The 16831-nt window shown below is 41.5% G+C and overlaps 1 protein-coding gene across 6 annotated transcripts in view; it reads right to left on the reverse strand.

Moving 5' to 3' along the window:
• Positions 1-16831, reverse strand: part of FRMD4A (FERM domain containing 4A) — a 511564-nt gene that overhangs the window by 84146 nt on the left and 410587 nt on the right. For 5 of the 6 annotated variants that reach the window (XM_067468889.1, XM_067468890.1, XM_060778219.2 and 2 more), the window contains one exon: positions 16147-16233. The exons of the other annotated variant lie outside the window; for it this stretch is intronic. In XM_067468889.1, the coding sequence (XP_067324990.1) occupies positions 16147-16233 (87 nt within the window). The remainder of the gene's footprint in view (positions 1-16146; positions 16234-16831) is intronic. 6 annotated transcript variants of the gene reach the window in all.

Consider the following 16831-nt stretch of genomic DNA (forward strand, 5'->3'; position numbering starts at 1 on the left):
TAGCCTGTTGTCAACCTTTGCAACCCGAAAAACAGTTGCATCTGTGAAGTAGGAAAATAAGGTACCACCTTAAGTGTGGGAAAGCTAAATTAATTGATTTATGAGGCCATAAAGAAGACTCCAGCAAAGCATTCCAGCGGGGAAGCATGTGGGGAATGCGGAAGTGCTTCATCAGGGTTGCAGATGGACGATGAAGCGACAGCTCCCTTGGCAGCCAGAAAAAGTTAAATAGCCTCTGTGTATGTCTGTATATGTTTGTATGTCAAAAATTGGCATTGAATGTTTGCCATATATGTGTACACTGTAATCCGCCCTGAGTCCCCTGCGGGGTGAAAAGGGCGGAATATAAAAGCTGTAAATAAATAAATATCCCTCTACATTCTACCTCATAATTTAAGATCTACTGGAGAGGCTTAGCTCTCGGTCCCACCGGCCTAGCAAACACGTCTGGTGGGGACGAGGGACAGGGCCTTCTCAGTGGTGGCCCCCCGTTTGTGGAATTTGCTCCCCAGTGAGATCAGATCGGCATCCTCCTTCGTTTCTTTTAGGAAAAAACTAAAAGTGTGGTTTTGCAACCAGGCCTTTAGCTAAGTGGGCACAGCAGCACTTTAAATACAGAACCTGGACCACAGGAACCTGGAAATGGCTATGTGACTTTGTGACTATGTGATTTGTGACTATGTGATTAAGTGATTTTAATTAATGCTACTGTTTTTAATCTGCTATGTATTATGATTTTATATTGTGTTACTGATATTGTGGCATCGAATTGCTGCCTGTGTTAGCCGGGAGTCCCCCCCTGGAGGTGAGAAGGGTGGGGTAGAAATGGTGTGTGTAAAATATAAAATGCCCAAATGTGAACACTGGTGGAGAAAAGACACTTGACATTTGGGAGTTGTAGTTGCTGGGATTTCTAGTTTGCCTATAATCAAAGACCATTCTGAACCTCACCGATAGAATTGGACCAAACTTCCCACGCAAAACACCAGTGACCAACAGAAAATACTGTGTTTTCTGATGGTCTTTGGCGACCCCTCTGAAACCCCCTCATGACCTCCCCAGTCTGAGAAACACTGGCTTATAAGCTGTTACTGTTATATAAAATTCAGTTAAGGGGAAAAAAAACACTTTTAAAAGAAATTCTATCTCCTCACAACCCATGTTTCCTGGCAGTTCAAAGGTAAAAAAGGAACAGTCATACTGAACAGTGGACCAGCAAAGAGCACCTTCTGTAGCGAGAGATTGCAACCAACCTCTGGTCACTAATGCCATGCCATGTAGAAGGATGTACACAGAATTAATTGGCAAATGAGTCGGTAGAGAAACGGATCTAGGTCAGGGGTGTCCAAACTTTTAAAGCCGAGGGCCAGTTCATGATCTCTCAGCCTGCTGGGGGGCCAGGCTAAAGTTTGGAAAAAAAACATGAATGCATCCTTATGCATGTTGCATATGTCTTTTGGTGTCTATAGAGATATTTAGGAACAGTTTATGATGCTACCATGCATCATAAATATTTCTATAGACATTAATGCTGGACCACTCTCACAACCACCATGTCAGACTACACAGAGAAGCCATTGAAATACACAAGCATGTGGACAATTTCAACAGAAAGGAGGAAACCATGAAAATGAACAAAATCTGGCTACCAGTATTTAAAAACTCTAAACTTACAATAGCACAACAACAGAGAGGAAACAAACAAGGACATCTAATCACCTCTCAACAAAAGATTGCTCTAGGCATTGTCAGGCCATTATATGCTAATCAAGGTGGTCAGTTGAAACATTCACACCTAGCTCCAGCAGACAAGAGTCCTTTGTCTCACCCTGGTCATTCCACAGATATATAAACCCTTTTTCCTAGTTCCAACAGACCTCACTACCTCTGAGGATGCTTGCCATAGATGCAGGCGAAACGTCAGGAGGGAATGCCTCTAGACCATGGCCATATAGCCCGAAAAAACCTACAACAACCCAGTGATTCCGGCCATGAAAGCCTTCGACAATACATTATAATATAGTTCATCCCCCCCTGAGCTGTCTACCTAATTTACTTTATTACACCCAGTTTTCAAATCAATATGCTTAATTTGCCAAATGATGAATAGGGTGTTATTACCATGACCCATGAATGGCCATTTAAATCGCTTTTTAAATTACTACCACACATTAATTACTCAAAGATTAGAGCAAGCCATTAACTCAATCAACATTGAGCGGAACTGCCAAACAGATGGACTTAATTTAGATGTATGTATATATGTGTGCATGTATTTATTTATGCATAACCACCTATTGGCTTGATTTATCAAAACTTGTACTGTAGATATTCAATTATAACATTTCCAAGCCAGTACAATTTAGAGTCAATTAAGGTTTACATAAATTAAGTTCTTCAGTCTCTTATCAATGCAAAATTAAACATCAGTCGTCAGAGTTAACATATGATGTAAGATTAAAGAGAGGCGAGAGACAGAGCCTTCTCAGTAGTGGCCCCTCAGCTATGGAATGCCCTTTCTAGGGACATTAGATCAGCCCCACCGCCTAACATTCTGGAAAAGAGTCAAGACTTGGCTGAGCTGGAAAAGAGTCAAGATTGAGCTGGAAAAGCGTCAAGAGTCAAGACTTGCTGTTTTAGCAGGCGTTTGAAAATGCAAAATAATAGACATAGGAATATGGAACGACTGGATGATAAGATTGGACAACGTTTTAATTAGGAGACCCAAATGGTTTATGTTTTTATTGCTTTTGTGATGGTTTTATATTATATAGTAATTTTTTTAAACGTTTTATGGTGTACTTGGGCATTGAATTGTTGCCTCTGTAAACTGCCCTGAGTCGCCTGAGGGCTGAGAAGGGCGGTATACAAATATAGTAAATAAATAAATAAGCATTTATTTCAAGTTATATGGAAATCATTTGTTAGCTATATGTGTCCGAGCAATAGAATCATAGAATAATAGAATCCTAGAGTTGGAAGAGACCTCATGGGCCATCCAGTCCAACCCCCTGTCAAGAAGCAGGAATATTGCATTCAAATCACCCCTGACAGATGGCCATCCAACCTCTGTTTAAAAGCTTCCAAAGAAGGAGCCTCCACCACACTCCGGGGCAGAGAGTTCCACTGCTGAACGGCTCTCACAGTCAGGAAGTTCTTCCTCATGTTCAGATGGCAGATTTATATCTCAGGTGAGATTTCAGATAAATCACTAGGGGAAGATATCATGGTCATTAATAAAATAAACAATCAAATAGATGATTTTTTTTAATTAAATGATTGACAGTGAAGTGCTTCATAAACTTAAATGACTAGGGGAGGGAAGTGAGTGTGGATTGGAAAAAGCAAAATTTTAAATTATGATTTATTGCTATACTATGTACCGTATATATTGTGAAAGTAATTAATAATTTGTTTATTTTTTTCAAAAAATGTAACCTCCCTAATCATGCAGTGCAATATTCCAGGGGGCCTGGCCACCTCTCTTTTTCAGAGCCACACAACCTCAAATATTAAGATTGGCTAACCTAAATGGTTGATAAGGTATATCTTGGCTTAGATGGTTGCAAATAGATTGGCAAATGACTTAGATGAAGGGTTAGAAGGCATGATCATCAAGTTTGCAGATGATACAAATGGGGGGGGGGGGGATAGCCAATACTCCAGAGGACAGGAGCAGAATTCAAAACGATCATAACAGATTAGAGAGATGGGCCAAAACTAACAAAATGAACAACAGTGACAAATGCAAGATACTCCACTTAGGCAGAAAAAACGAAATGCAAAGATACAGAATGGGGGACACGTGGCTTGAGAGCAGTACGTGTGAAAAAGATCTTGGAGTCCTCGTGGACAACAATGTGATGTGGCAGCAAAAAGAGCCAATGGGATTTTGGCCTGTATAAATAGGCGTATAGTATCTAGATACAGGGAAGTCATGCTACCCCTCTATTCTGCCTTGGTTAGACCACATCTGGAATATTGTGTCCAATTCTGGGCACCACAATTGAAGAGAGATATTGACAAGCTGGAATGTGTCCAGAGGAGGATGACTAAAGTAATCAAGTGTCTGGAGAACAAGCCTTATGATGAGCGGCTTAAAGAGCTGGGCATGTTTAGCCTGAAGAAGAGAAGGCTGAGAGGAGACATGATAGCCATGTATAAATATGTGAGAGGAAATCATAGGGAGGAGGGAGTGAACTTATAGACTTCTATAGAAGTATAGACTACTGCAACGCTCTCTACGTGGGGTTGCCTTTGAAGGCTGCTCGGAAGCTTCAAATGGTCCAGCATTCGGCAGCCAGGTTGCTAACAGGAGCGGCTCTCAGGGAGCATACTACTCCTCTGTTGCGCCAGCTCCACTGACTGTGAGAGCTGTTCAGCGGTGGAACTCTCTGTCCCAGAGTGTGGTGGAGGCTCCTTCTTTGGAGGCTTTTAAACAGAGGCTGGATGTCAGGGGTGCTTTGAATGAGATTTTACTGCTTCTTAGCAGGGGGTTGGACTGGATGGCCCATGAGGTCTCTTCCAACTCTATGGTTCTGTGTGGGACTTCATTGCTCAAAATGCTCCGGCAAGCAAGGCCTTTCTTCTGCACTGTACTTCTGGTCAAAATGCTGCCAAAAGGAACATTTGCAGGCTCAGGCTTGCCCTTACCTAATGTCCTTTGAAATCAATGGAATGGTTTCACAGGCATGATAGCTGAGATCATCCACTGCTCGTTGTTTGCAGAGCTGAAACCCTGTTTGCCTTGTAAAATTAGGTCTAACACAATGTTGGACATGTAACAGATGACCCAGCCAGGAAGTGGTCATTCATGAGTCAGGTAGGGATGTCTCTTTAATCAAGAGTTTCTCTCTTGAGACAAGCTTTCTGGGAGGGTCACAAGCAGAACTTTGGGCAGTGGTTTATCTGATGTGGCCACCTATCCACTGGGAGCTCAGCGTGAGGCTACTACCCATGATTCTTACAAAGTAATTAAAGAATGGCTAAGGGCTAAACTGCACCCTGTACAAAAGTCAGGACTGGATCTTCTGAAGTTTCATTTTTAAAACAAATGCAGCTGTGGGGGCTGTGATTATAGTGCTGACAGGCGGGCAAAAGGGATTTAACCCTTTTCTTGGAATTGTTATCACAATCCCACTACAATCTCCAGATGCCGTTTGATCCATCAAACCGGCATCTGACCAAGAAATGAACATTATGTGAGGTCTATTCATGAATCTCATGTGTAACTGTGCAGCTTGGCTCTAAGGCTGTGCGTGTTTAAAAGGGAAAGCAAACTGTTTTAACAAACCCAACACCAAAATTCAGTATTTATCCTGGCAACCCTTCTTTCCAAAAAACCCTATGAACTCACCTTTAAAAAAAATCAGCCTTGATGTTAAAGTTTCTTTTTAAACACACTTAACTTTACAAAGTAAATGTCTCTCTGGGAATGATTGTTTAACACTGGAAAAGTGTAGATGCGCGTAGCTTGAAACTAAGCTAGTGCCTTATTAGCCAGCCATTGATGCTTGCTCCATCAATGTTCAACATTTACACAAATGACCAGCCACTGCCTGAAGGGACAGAGAGCTTCATCTATGCAGATGATTGTGCCATCACCGCTCAAGCAAGAGCGTTTGGTGGGGACGAGGGACAGGGCCTTCTTTGTGATGGCCCCCCTGACTCTGGAACTCTCTCCTCAAGGACATCAGACAAGCCCCAACATTGGCAATCTTTAGGAAGAGCCTGAAGACCTGGCTGTTCCAGTGTGCCTTTCCAGATTAGGAAACTCCTGGCATCATTTCCCAAATGCACTTTGTTAGAGATTAGGATTGTCTGCACATTGCACCTACCTCCAAAATACATACCTCCTGTCAAGTTCAGCACTTTTAAATTTTATTCATTACATTTGGCCCGGCCTTTAGGTTTTAAATGCGTCATGGTGTCACTGTTTTAGTGTTTTATTGTTTTGCTTGATGTTTTATTATTTGCTTATGAGTTTTACTGTTATATTTCTATGTTGTTGTTTGTTGGCGGCCTTGGCCTTTGTAAGCCACATTGAGTCCTTCGGGAGATTTTGCGGGGTATAAATAAAGTTAATAATAATAAAATAATAATAATCTCCAAAGCTCTAGGTGCCCTTACTGCCTATTACAGGGAAAACCAGCTGATCCCTAATCCATCTAAAACGCAGACATGTGCTTTTCACCTTAAGAACAGACAAGCATCCCGAGCTCTGAGGATTACCTGGGAAGGAATCCCACTGGAGCATTGCAGCACACCCAAATACCTGGGAGTCACTCTGGACCGTGCTCTGACCTACAAGAAGCACTGCCTGAACGTCAAGCAAAAAGTGGGTGCTAGAAACAATATCATACGAAAACTGACTGGCACAACCTGGGGATCACAACCAGACACAGTGAAGACATCTGCCCTTGCCCTATGCTACTCTGCTACTATGCATGCCCAGTGTGGAACACATCTCACCACGCTAAACTAGTGGATGTGGCTCTTAATGAGACATGCCACATTATCAATGGGTGTCTGCGTCCTACACCACTGGAGAAATTACACTGTCTAGCTGGTATTGCACCACCTGACATCCGCTGGGAAGTATCAACCAATAGTGAAAGGACCAAGGCAGTGACATCTCCAGCTCATCCCTTGTTCGGGTATCAACCAGCATGTCAACGACTTAAATCAAGAAATAGTTTTCTAAGATCTACAGAGACACTCTCTGGAACATCTCAGCAAGCAAGAGTCCAAAAGTGGCAGGCTCAAACCCAGAGCCTCAATCAATGGCTGATACCAAATGTGAGACTCCCCCCTGGGCACACAGAAAACTGGGTGACTTGGAAGGCGCTGAACAGACTGCGCTCTGTCACCACGAGATGCAGAACCAATCTTAAGAAATGGGGCTACAAAGTGGAATCTACGACATGCGAGTGTGGAGAAGAGCAAACTACAGACCACCTGCTGCAACGCAACCTGAGCCCTGCCACATGCACAATGGAGGACCTTCTTGCAGCAACACCAGAGGTGCTCCAAGTGGCCAGATACTGGTCATAGGACATTTAATCAACTACCAAGCTTGCAAACTTTGTGTTTTGGTTGTTTATTTGTTTGTTTGTTTTGTTAAAAATGTAATACTACTGTCTGGTTGCTCCTAACACGATTAAAAAAAAATTAGCCAGCCCTTGCTTTGAGATGGTGTTAGAAAGATGGCAGCCCCAAATTCTCTGCTGTTCTATTTTTCAAAACTGGCACAAAAGTAAAAAAAAAGCATCAGGATGAGTGGAAGGATTTATGTGTAGGGGATCCAGGTGCAAGTTTGGAAAATGTCCTCAGTGAAAATCATTCCCAGGAACAGTACTATTGGACCACGACCAGGCCTTTGTGGGCAGCTAATGAAGAGCTATAATCAGAGGCTTTGAAATTCCACAATTCCTCTCCCTTGGTGTGTGTGTGTGTGATTGTGGTTTGCTGCCCATTTCAAAATTAAGCCAAGGCTGGTAGGGAAGAGGTCCAGAGATCTGTGTCCATTTCAGCAACCTGGGAAAGGCTTTAAAAAAATGATTTTGTCACTAGTACAGACCTAACTTGAGGGGATCCATATCCAGTGATGCCTTGATTTAAGAGTTGAGTTCATTCTTAGCTCTTAACTCAAAGCAAAATTTCCCGTTGAAATACTATTAATCGGTTCCAGTCCCCAGAATCCTGTTTTTGTGTTATGTGTTTTTAAATGAGAAAATGTACATTATAAATAAAAAAATGTATAAATGCACATCCACATGGAGCAATAAAAAAGGAAGATCAACTTTAAAATGGTGGAAGCACAAAGTTGTGGCAAGGAAGCACAAAGCACAAAGTGAAGAGGCGAAGTATCGGGACTGTGGCGCAGCTGGCTGTGAGTCAGCTGCATTAAGATCACTACTGACTGAAAGGTCATGAGTTCAAAGCCAGCCCAGGTCGGAGTGAGTGTCCGACTAATTTGTGTAGCTTGCTGTCAACCTTTGCAGCCTGAAAGACAGTTGCATCTGTCAAGTAGGAAATTTAGGTACCGCATACGTGGGGAGGCTAATTTAACTAATTTACGAGGCCATAAAAAGCTCCAGCAAGCATGCAAAGAATGAGGAAGTCCTTCATCAGTGTTACAAATGGACAGTGAAGCAACAGCTCCCCTGGTGGCCAGAATACCCTCATGAATAGTTGGAATGTTAAATTGCCTCTGTGTCCGTCTATATATGTTGTGTGTCTATGGCATTGAATGTTTGCCATGTATATGTACATTATAATCCACCCTGAGTCCCCTGCGGGGTGAGAAGGGCGGAATATAAATACTGCAAACAAACAAATAAATAAATAAATCATTTTCTTCCTACCAGGAATAAGAACTATACTAAATCAACTAACCCAAAGTTCCTCAAAGCAGACAAGAGCAAAGGGGACAGCAATCTCCCAAAGCAGAGAAGAGAATGAGGCATGGAGGTAAGAGGCATGGAGGCTGCTCCCTTGAAACACTAAAGTCCTGTACACTTGCCCTAGTGCTCCCCAATATGCTAGCTCTTAACTATAAAACTGTGCTCTTATGCCAAAGAGAAACATAGGCCAAGCAACAGTTCTTATCTCAAAATGCTCTTAAGTTAGGATGCTCTTAAGTAGAAGTTCAACTGTACATTATATTACTTTTAGAAAGGTGTTCAGAATTGTTTTGTGGGTTTTGGTAGAATGCTGCCCATATGTAGGAAAATGTATGTTTTTTTAAAAAATAAAAAATTAAAGCTCTAAACCAGTAGATAATATCTCTATTCAGTCTAGCTTGTACTTGTTTTAAATTTGGTCAAATTAATGGGGTCATAGTGGTCACTAAAAAAGTCCACCACAGGCTTCAATCTGAGCCAACATGAATAGAGCAATCATGGCATTTGCACTGAAAAGTTAAGCAATTTGCTGATCTAAAACACCACATGCATAGGCTGTGCTGTGGCAAGGAATGGTGAAACTCTGCTTTCATCATGAAAAGAGTTGACACTAGGGCGCTGAACTTTTGAAATACACCTCCCTAGCCCAGTGTCTGCCGGTTGCTCTGGGCTACAACCTGGCTCCTCAGCAAAGGCCTATCTCATATGGGAAACTTTACATACACACCCCTAATCCTTCTTCTTACTTTGTTCTGGTTTCCGGCTTGTGCCTCTAGGCTTTGGACATGTTAGTAGCTCCAGTACCAGAGAACTATGGATTAGGGGTTTGCTATGTCCTGTTAGTAGTACAGTACTTTAAAAAAACAATAAAAAGGCAATAAAATGAAATGCATAGATATAGGATAGGTGACGCTTGGCTTGAGAACAGACATGTGAAAGGGATTTAGGAGTCTTGGTGGATGACAGGCTGAGCAGAAGTAAACAGTGTGATGCACGAGCGAAAATGTGATTATATGCTGCATCAAAAGGAGTGTAGTGTTTAGATCGAGAGAAGTAATAGTTCCACTCTATTATGCTTAGGTCAGATCTTATCTGGGATTCTGTGTCCAGTTCAGGCACCACAATCAAAGAAGGGTATTGACATGCTGGAACATGTCCAGGGGAGGGTGTCCAAAATGATTAAAGGTCTGAAAGACCTATGAGGAGCAGCACAGGGAGCTAAATATATTTAACTTGGTGAAATAAAGAATGAGGGGACATAACAGCCACATTGAAATATTTCTGCTGCTCTAGAGAACAGGATATAGAACAATAGATCCAAATTGAAGGAAAAGAGATTCCATCTAAACATTAGGAAGACATTCCTGACCATAAGAGGTGTTAAACAGTGTGTCCTGAGTTGCCCTTCAAATGCAGCCTTAATACGTTGAAAGTAAAAGAAAAATGCTTTACTTCAGCAAACGCAAAAGATAAGCAAATGTAGTTGAAAATGCAAAAGAAAGTAAGGAAGTTGTAATGCAAACACAAATTAAAGTCTCTTACAAAGTCCCAAAAGAAACAGCAGTCTTCCATCAGACAACAGGCAATGATCACTAAGTCCTTAGCCGCAGACACAAAGCAGATTCAATCTGAGTGAAAACATCGGCATTATAGTCGTTGTTACCAGCGAAACCTGACTGCCCCTGTTTCTGATTTATAGCCCTGAATTCCCCATGCAGGAAGTGCTAGGGCGTCTCCCAATGAGCTCAGTGTTTCTAGCAGCTATTCTAGCTGAACGCTGTCTGTGCTCTGTCTCCTTTCATCTCTCTAGAAATGTGGGCACTTGTAAAACCTCATCGTCTGATTCTTCTTCTCCCTCCAGTTCCTGAGCACTTCCCTGCTCCCCTTCCCTTTCTGAAGATGAAGAATCCCTAACACAGTGGTAGAGATTTCTTCTCTGGAAGTTTTAACGCAGACACTGGATGGCCATCTGTCAGGAGAGATTTGTTTGCATTTTCTTGCATGGCACGGGATTGGACTAGATGGTCCCTGTTGTCCCGTCCAACTCTATATAGGCAACTTTACATACAAACCCCTCCTCCTTCTTACTTTGATTCTAGGAACTGTACTACAGTCGTTCAGCAGTGGAACTCTCTGACCCAGAGTGTGGCGGAGGCTCCTTCTTTGGAAGCTTTTAAACAGAGGCTGGATGGCCATCTGTCAGGGGTGCTTTGAATGCAATATTTCTGCTTCTTGACAGGGGGTTGGACTGGATGGTCCATGAGGTCTCTTCTAACTCTATGATTCTATGATCCTCTTGAAACACTAGTTATATTTACTTTAGCCTTGTAATATTATAGGAGTCCAGAAAATAAAAAAGATAAATACACCTGATAACATATCTTAAGCAAGGCAGTATTTTTTTTTGAAACTTTAAAAAAATCTCTAAGTACCAGCCCATATATTTACTTCTGTCTCTTAGAGTTTACCTTCTGGCTTTCCAGGTGTTGGTCAACTTTAAAAGCTTGCTAGTGATCAGTGATAATATAACTCATGCACTCCAAATTATAATCAGACTCATGTAAAATTGTCCTGTCTCTAGATGATCCATTGAAAACAATTCTGTCCTGCCTTTAACTGTAAGCTTTTGAATTTTCAACTGGAGCTTCAGGCAAGTGTTTATGGGTCCCTATGGAAACAATCTGGCAGGCTTTGCTAATCATTTGCTCTTCAGCTTTCTTTGAGTTAATTGTTTACTAATATTATTAGCAAGTGTGCAGTGGAGGGCAACATTTGGGTTGCTAAAACGGTGGGATTCTCTCACGCAGAATTTCGCTGCCCAGTTATAACTGCACTCAAGGACACATAGTTAATCATCACATACTTTATCGATCTCTACTTTTGCTTTTTCAGAACTCTTTTTTTGAACCTCCAGGCACCCTGTACTCTCAAAATCTCTACAGATTCCTTCCATGACACTAAATGATATTTTTTCAATTTCTTTTCTTGGGAATAATGCCTCTTTAGCGCAGGCAAAAAGAGAAAGTCTTATAGATAACATGGTTGTTTCTCCTAGATGAATCTAGAAGCAGTTTCTCCTACTGTCTCTTCTTCCACTTGTTTCATGCAGTGGCCCTTATTTCTCATGCCAGTAAGGTAATGCTCAAAATTCTTCAAGGAAGACTCCAGCAATATATGGAGAAAGAGTTGCCAGATGTACAAGCTGAGTGTAGAACGGGCAGAGGAACGAGAGACCAAATTGCCAATATCCCCTGTATAATGAAAAAAGGCAGGGAATTTCAGAAAAACATCCATTTTTGTTTTATTGACTATTCTAAAGCCTTTGACTGTGTGGATCATAATAAAATGTGGCAAGTTCTTGGTGGTATGGGGATACCAAATCACCTTATCTCTCTCCTGAGGAATCTGTATAAAGACCAAGTAGCAACAGTAAGAACTGAACATGGAACAGCAGTCTGTTTCAAGATTGGGAAAGGCGTACGGCAGGGTTGTATACTCTCACCCAACCTATTCAACTTGTATGAAGAACACATCATGCAATGTGCGGGGCTTGACGAATGCAAGACTGGGGTTAAAATTGCTGGAAGAAACAATACTTAGAATATGCAGATGATATTACTTTGATGGCCGAGAGCAAGGAGGAGCTGAGGAGCCTTCTAATCAAGGTGAAAAAAGGAAGTGCAAAAGCTGAGTTGCAGTTAAATATAAAAAAAACCAAGATTATGGCAATAAGACTGATTGACAACTGGGAAATAGAGGGAGAAAACGTGGAGGCAGTGACAGACTTTGTATTTCTAGGTGCAAAGATTACTGCAGATGCAGACTGCAGCCAGGAAATCAGGAGACACTTACTTCTTGGGAGGAGAGCAATGACCAATCACGATAAAATAGTGAAGAGTAGAGACATCACTGTGCCGTCCGCACAGATGCTAGAAAAAAATAAGACTGCGACGTGCTTCTCTCTATAGCTGAGCGAACTGCAGTTGTCTATCTTGAAAACTTAAAATACTAAGCAACTGAGACTAGTACTGGCTTTAAACATAAAAAAGAATATTTATTTACACAAAGTCCTTGAAGACTTGGCAGTTCATAAAGCTGCAATCAAACAGCCAATAAATGGACAATAAATGGAACTTCAGAAATATTCTTTCCTTTCTTTAGTTACAGAGGCAACCCCTTTCTCCAGATGGCAGATAAGATTCTGAAATCTTAACACCCTAACCGCAAGCTGTTGTGGTTTAGAAAGAAGCAGGTTCTTTCCCTATCTATAACTTAAAAGTTAGTTCAGGAGACTAAGGAGTGCCAACTCTCTCTATAACTATATACTCAATACACAATACACTATCTATACTAGCTCAGTTAGCTTAATACTTATCTATAATATAGTCTAAGTTGGTTTTTGCAATGGTTTTCCCAGAGCTAGCTGCATAGCCGTCTGCACGCCTGACGTCCTTCCTCAAACTGAATAGGGCAGGGAGAATTCCAAAATGGAGATTCTTCCCCGGGAGCAGGGGCGGGCTCAAAGGGCTGCTCCCTAGACCAATCATTGCAAAGAAGACCTGCAGGCTAGCTTTGCAAACTCTGACTGTTAACCTCCAGGCCTTGCAAACTGCAACAGCCCTGGGACAAAATGCAAAAGAAAGCAACTTTAAGCAGCTGAGAGGTTAGGCAAACCCAGATCCTGGGGGACGGAACAATCACACTAGCAACAAAGATCCACATAGTTAAAGCAATGGTATTCTCTGTAGTAATCTACGGATATGAGAGCTGGACCACAGGGAAGGCTGCGCGAAGGTAGATGTTTTTGAACTGTGGTGCTGGAGGAAAGTTCTGAGAGTGCCTTGGACCACCAGAAGATCATACCAGTCCATACTTCAGGAAATAAAGCCCGACTGCTCACTGGAGGGAAGGATATTAGTGGCAAAGATGAAGTACTTTGGCCACACAATGAGAAGACAGGAAAGCTTAGAGGAGACAATTATGCTGGGAAAATGGAAGGAAAAAGGAAGAGGGGCCGACCAAGGGCAAGATGGATGAATGGTATCCTTGAAGTGACTGGCTTGACCCTGAAGGAGCTGGGGGTTGTGATGGCCGACAGGGAGCTCTGGCATGGGCTGGTCCACAAAGAATCAGAAGCAACAGAACAAGTAAACAACAAAAGTTTGTCGTGACTTGTAGCCCATTTTTACAAACCGAACTTTCTTTATTCACCATTAACTATCATAAGCAGATACTTATGATTTTTCAGCAAAGCAGTGCAGTAAAGCAAACAGATTTCCTGCTTAAGTGGGAGGGATGAAGGAAACAGCTAGGAAACAAGAGATGGTATTGATTTCTGAAATACCGACTGATTGTGTTGTTCAAACTATACTGTTCTCTTTGGTTTTGGCCATGGCTTGTTCATCAACAATAGCAATGGTACCAACAAACAACAGATCCCCTGCAGGTGTCAGCCCAGAAGCAAGGGAAACATCAGGAGAAAATGCTGCTAGAAAATGGCCATACAGCCTGGAAACCACACAACACCCCAAACAACAGGTTGATTCAAACTTCCAGATCCCTCTTCTGGGTGCCTGAGATGCCATGCATTTCTCACTACTACTCTGGGAAAAGGAAAATAATAAGGCATGCCAAAACGTTTATTACACATTTTGAACTTAAGTTGAAATATGACCAAAGATGGCATTGGTCAGCTATCCATCAGTGCCTACTTTCTATTATCCATAATTTACTTATGTAAAATACACTAGGAAGGAAACAAACTATCTATAATACGATCTTGTCTCCATTTGACCTTATTAGTCTGTTAAAGCACAGACAATATGCCTTCGGGAATCAAATGTGTTTAGCTCATGCTTTCAGAAACTCCAGTCTAATTCAATTCTGTGTCCATTGTTTCATTCAGATTATCTCATATTAAAAGCCCAATTGCATTCCAGTGAGATTAGCAAAATAAACCAGAATTTAAATGAATATAAATGCGATTCTAGAATATGAGTCCACAATTTGCCCAAGCCTTTATCTTTAAATAGGTAGCCAGGATTCTTCAAGCTTCTCACCAAATTGCTGGAGCAATTTAATAAGAGCTTGGTTTTGACTGGATACTGATGGGACTATAAGGTTCATCTGTTTATTGCAGCAGATATAATAAGTATGAAAAATGGTCTAGGATGACCTAATGGAAAAACAATAGTTTTTTTGAGACAAGCATTTAATGTACACTTTTCAGTTTGGACTGGTTTGTTCTGCTCTACTGAAAAAAATTACGACTGCAATTTTTCAATTTGTTTCAGGCTTGGCAATGAATGAAAGTTAAATTGGAAAGATGGGGCAAAATGATGAGATGCGTTTATATTGTTTTCTTTTCAGAAAATCCTGTGATAGTTTCCTTCATCTCTAAATAGAAAATGCTTTTGCTACAATAAAAAACAGAATAAAGTCTCCCGATACCAAGGCATTATATACTTTGGTACCATAACTTTGAAACCATGGGGGAAAATATACATTCTGCCCATTAAGATGACAAAAGATACTTCTGTCTTGATAAATTAGAATGTTTTTTCTTTTCCTGTAGGGGAAAAAAGATGGAAAATGGGAAGAAAATGAGAGATCTTTTCCCCAGACTACGAAGAGCTTCTCAAACTTTCTGTTCTCCAAGAGAGCTGAAAAGAACTGGAGTACACTATGGGTAGTCTTCAAAGCACATGACAAATGGGTTGTTGTAGGTTTTTTAGGCTGTATGGCCATGTTCTAGAGGAATTCTCTCCTGACGTTTCGCCTGCATCTATGGCAAGCATCCTCAGAGGTAGCGAGGTCTGTTGGAACTATGAAAAAGGGTTTATATATCTGTGGAATGACCAGGGTGGGACAAAGAACTCTTATATGTTGGAGCTAGGTGTGAATGTTTCAACTGACTACGTTGATCAGCATACAATGGCTTGACTGTGCCTGGGGCAATCTTTTGTTGAGAGGTGATTACATGTCCCAGATTGTTTCCTCTCCATAAAATCATGAAAATGAACAAAATCTGGCTACCAGTATTTAAAAAACTCTAAAATTACAACAGCAAAATAACAGAGAGGAAACAATCTGGGACATATAATCACCTCTCAACAAAAGATTGCCCCAAGCGCTGCCAGAGGCAGCCAGCTTAACTGGGGCTGCATACAGGTAACATACAACTATGTTATGCCAGCTCCACTGGCTGAGAGGAGATATGATAGCCATGTATAAATATGTGAGAGGAAGCCACAGGGAGGAGGGAACAAGCTTGTTTTCTGCTTCCCTGGAGACTAGGATGCGAAACAATTGCTTCAAACTACAGGAAAGGAGATTCAATCTGAACACGAGGAAGAACTTCCTGACTGTGAGAGCTGTTCAGCAGTGGAACTCTCTGCCCCAGAGTGTGGTAGAGGCTCCTTCTTTGGAAGCTTTTAAACAGAGGCTGGATGGCCATCTATCGGGGGTACTTTGAATGCAATATTCCTGCTTCTTGGCAGGGGGCTGGACTGGGTGGCCCATGAGGTCTCTTCCAACACTTTGATTCTATCATTAAGAAGGTTTAAGGTCTCTTGCATGTAATAATGGTGTATTCTGCGCTGCTTCCCATCACTGTAACAGATCACTAAATTAGGGATTATTTGAGATTCTGAGCTTGTTGCTGTTGCCTCGGACAAATTAGCACTATAAATGTTTCTGCCAATCATTCAGTCAATAATGTTTCTGTACAAAATGAGCTTACCTTTCTTGGTTTGACTTTGTCATGGTAGTCATACTGAAAGATCCCTTTGTAGCTCAGTCCTAGCCACCAAGGAATTCCCTGCTTGTCCTAAGTAAGGAAAACATATAAGAGTCAATATTATTCTGGCAATATAACAAAAGGACAAAAGCAGTTATGACTTGATGCCCTTTAAAAATAATTATAAACAGGCTTGCCGTATTTTTTTAAGTACTTTGGAACATCTTTTAACAGAGACTGCTTGCATGCTCGTTATAATGACAGGACTTTGTACTGTCCTTTGCTCCCATTTACAATGAATCCGTATGTGAGGTGCTTCTATACAGATGACACACAGAGGTAATAAAAAGATATTGGGCGTCTGTCCTCCTTAACTGATTTTATGAGGTGAGAAAAAGCCAGAACTAGCAATTGAGGAAAAACTGGATAGTTACAAATGAATGGGATCCACGCTTCCCACATAAATTCCTTGAACACACAATTATGAGAGCCCAATAAAAGCTTCCAAGCATCTAATATTATTGGCAGTCATATTAAAATATTCATCTCCATGCTTCTGTACATGGCATAGAAAGGAACAAGAGGTCCATTGTGTTCTTTGTGCAGACTGGACTACTGTAATGCACTCTATGTGGGGCTACCCTTGAAAACAGCCCGGAAATTCCAACTGGTTCAACGAGCGGCGGCC

The sequence above is a fragment of the Anolis sagrei genome, chromosome 5 (assembly GCF_037176765.1).
Source record: "Anolis sagrei isolate rAnoSag1 chromosome 5, rAnoSag1.mat, whole genome shotgun sequence".
NCBI lineage: Eukaryota > Metazoa > Chordata > Lepidosauria > Squamata > Dactyloidae > Anolis > Anolis sagrei.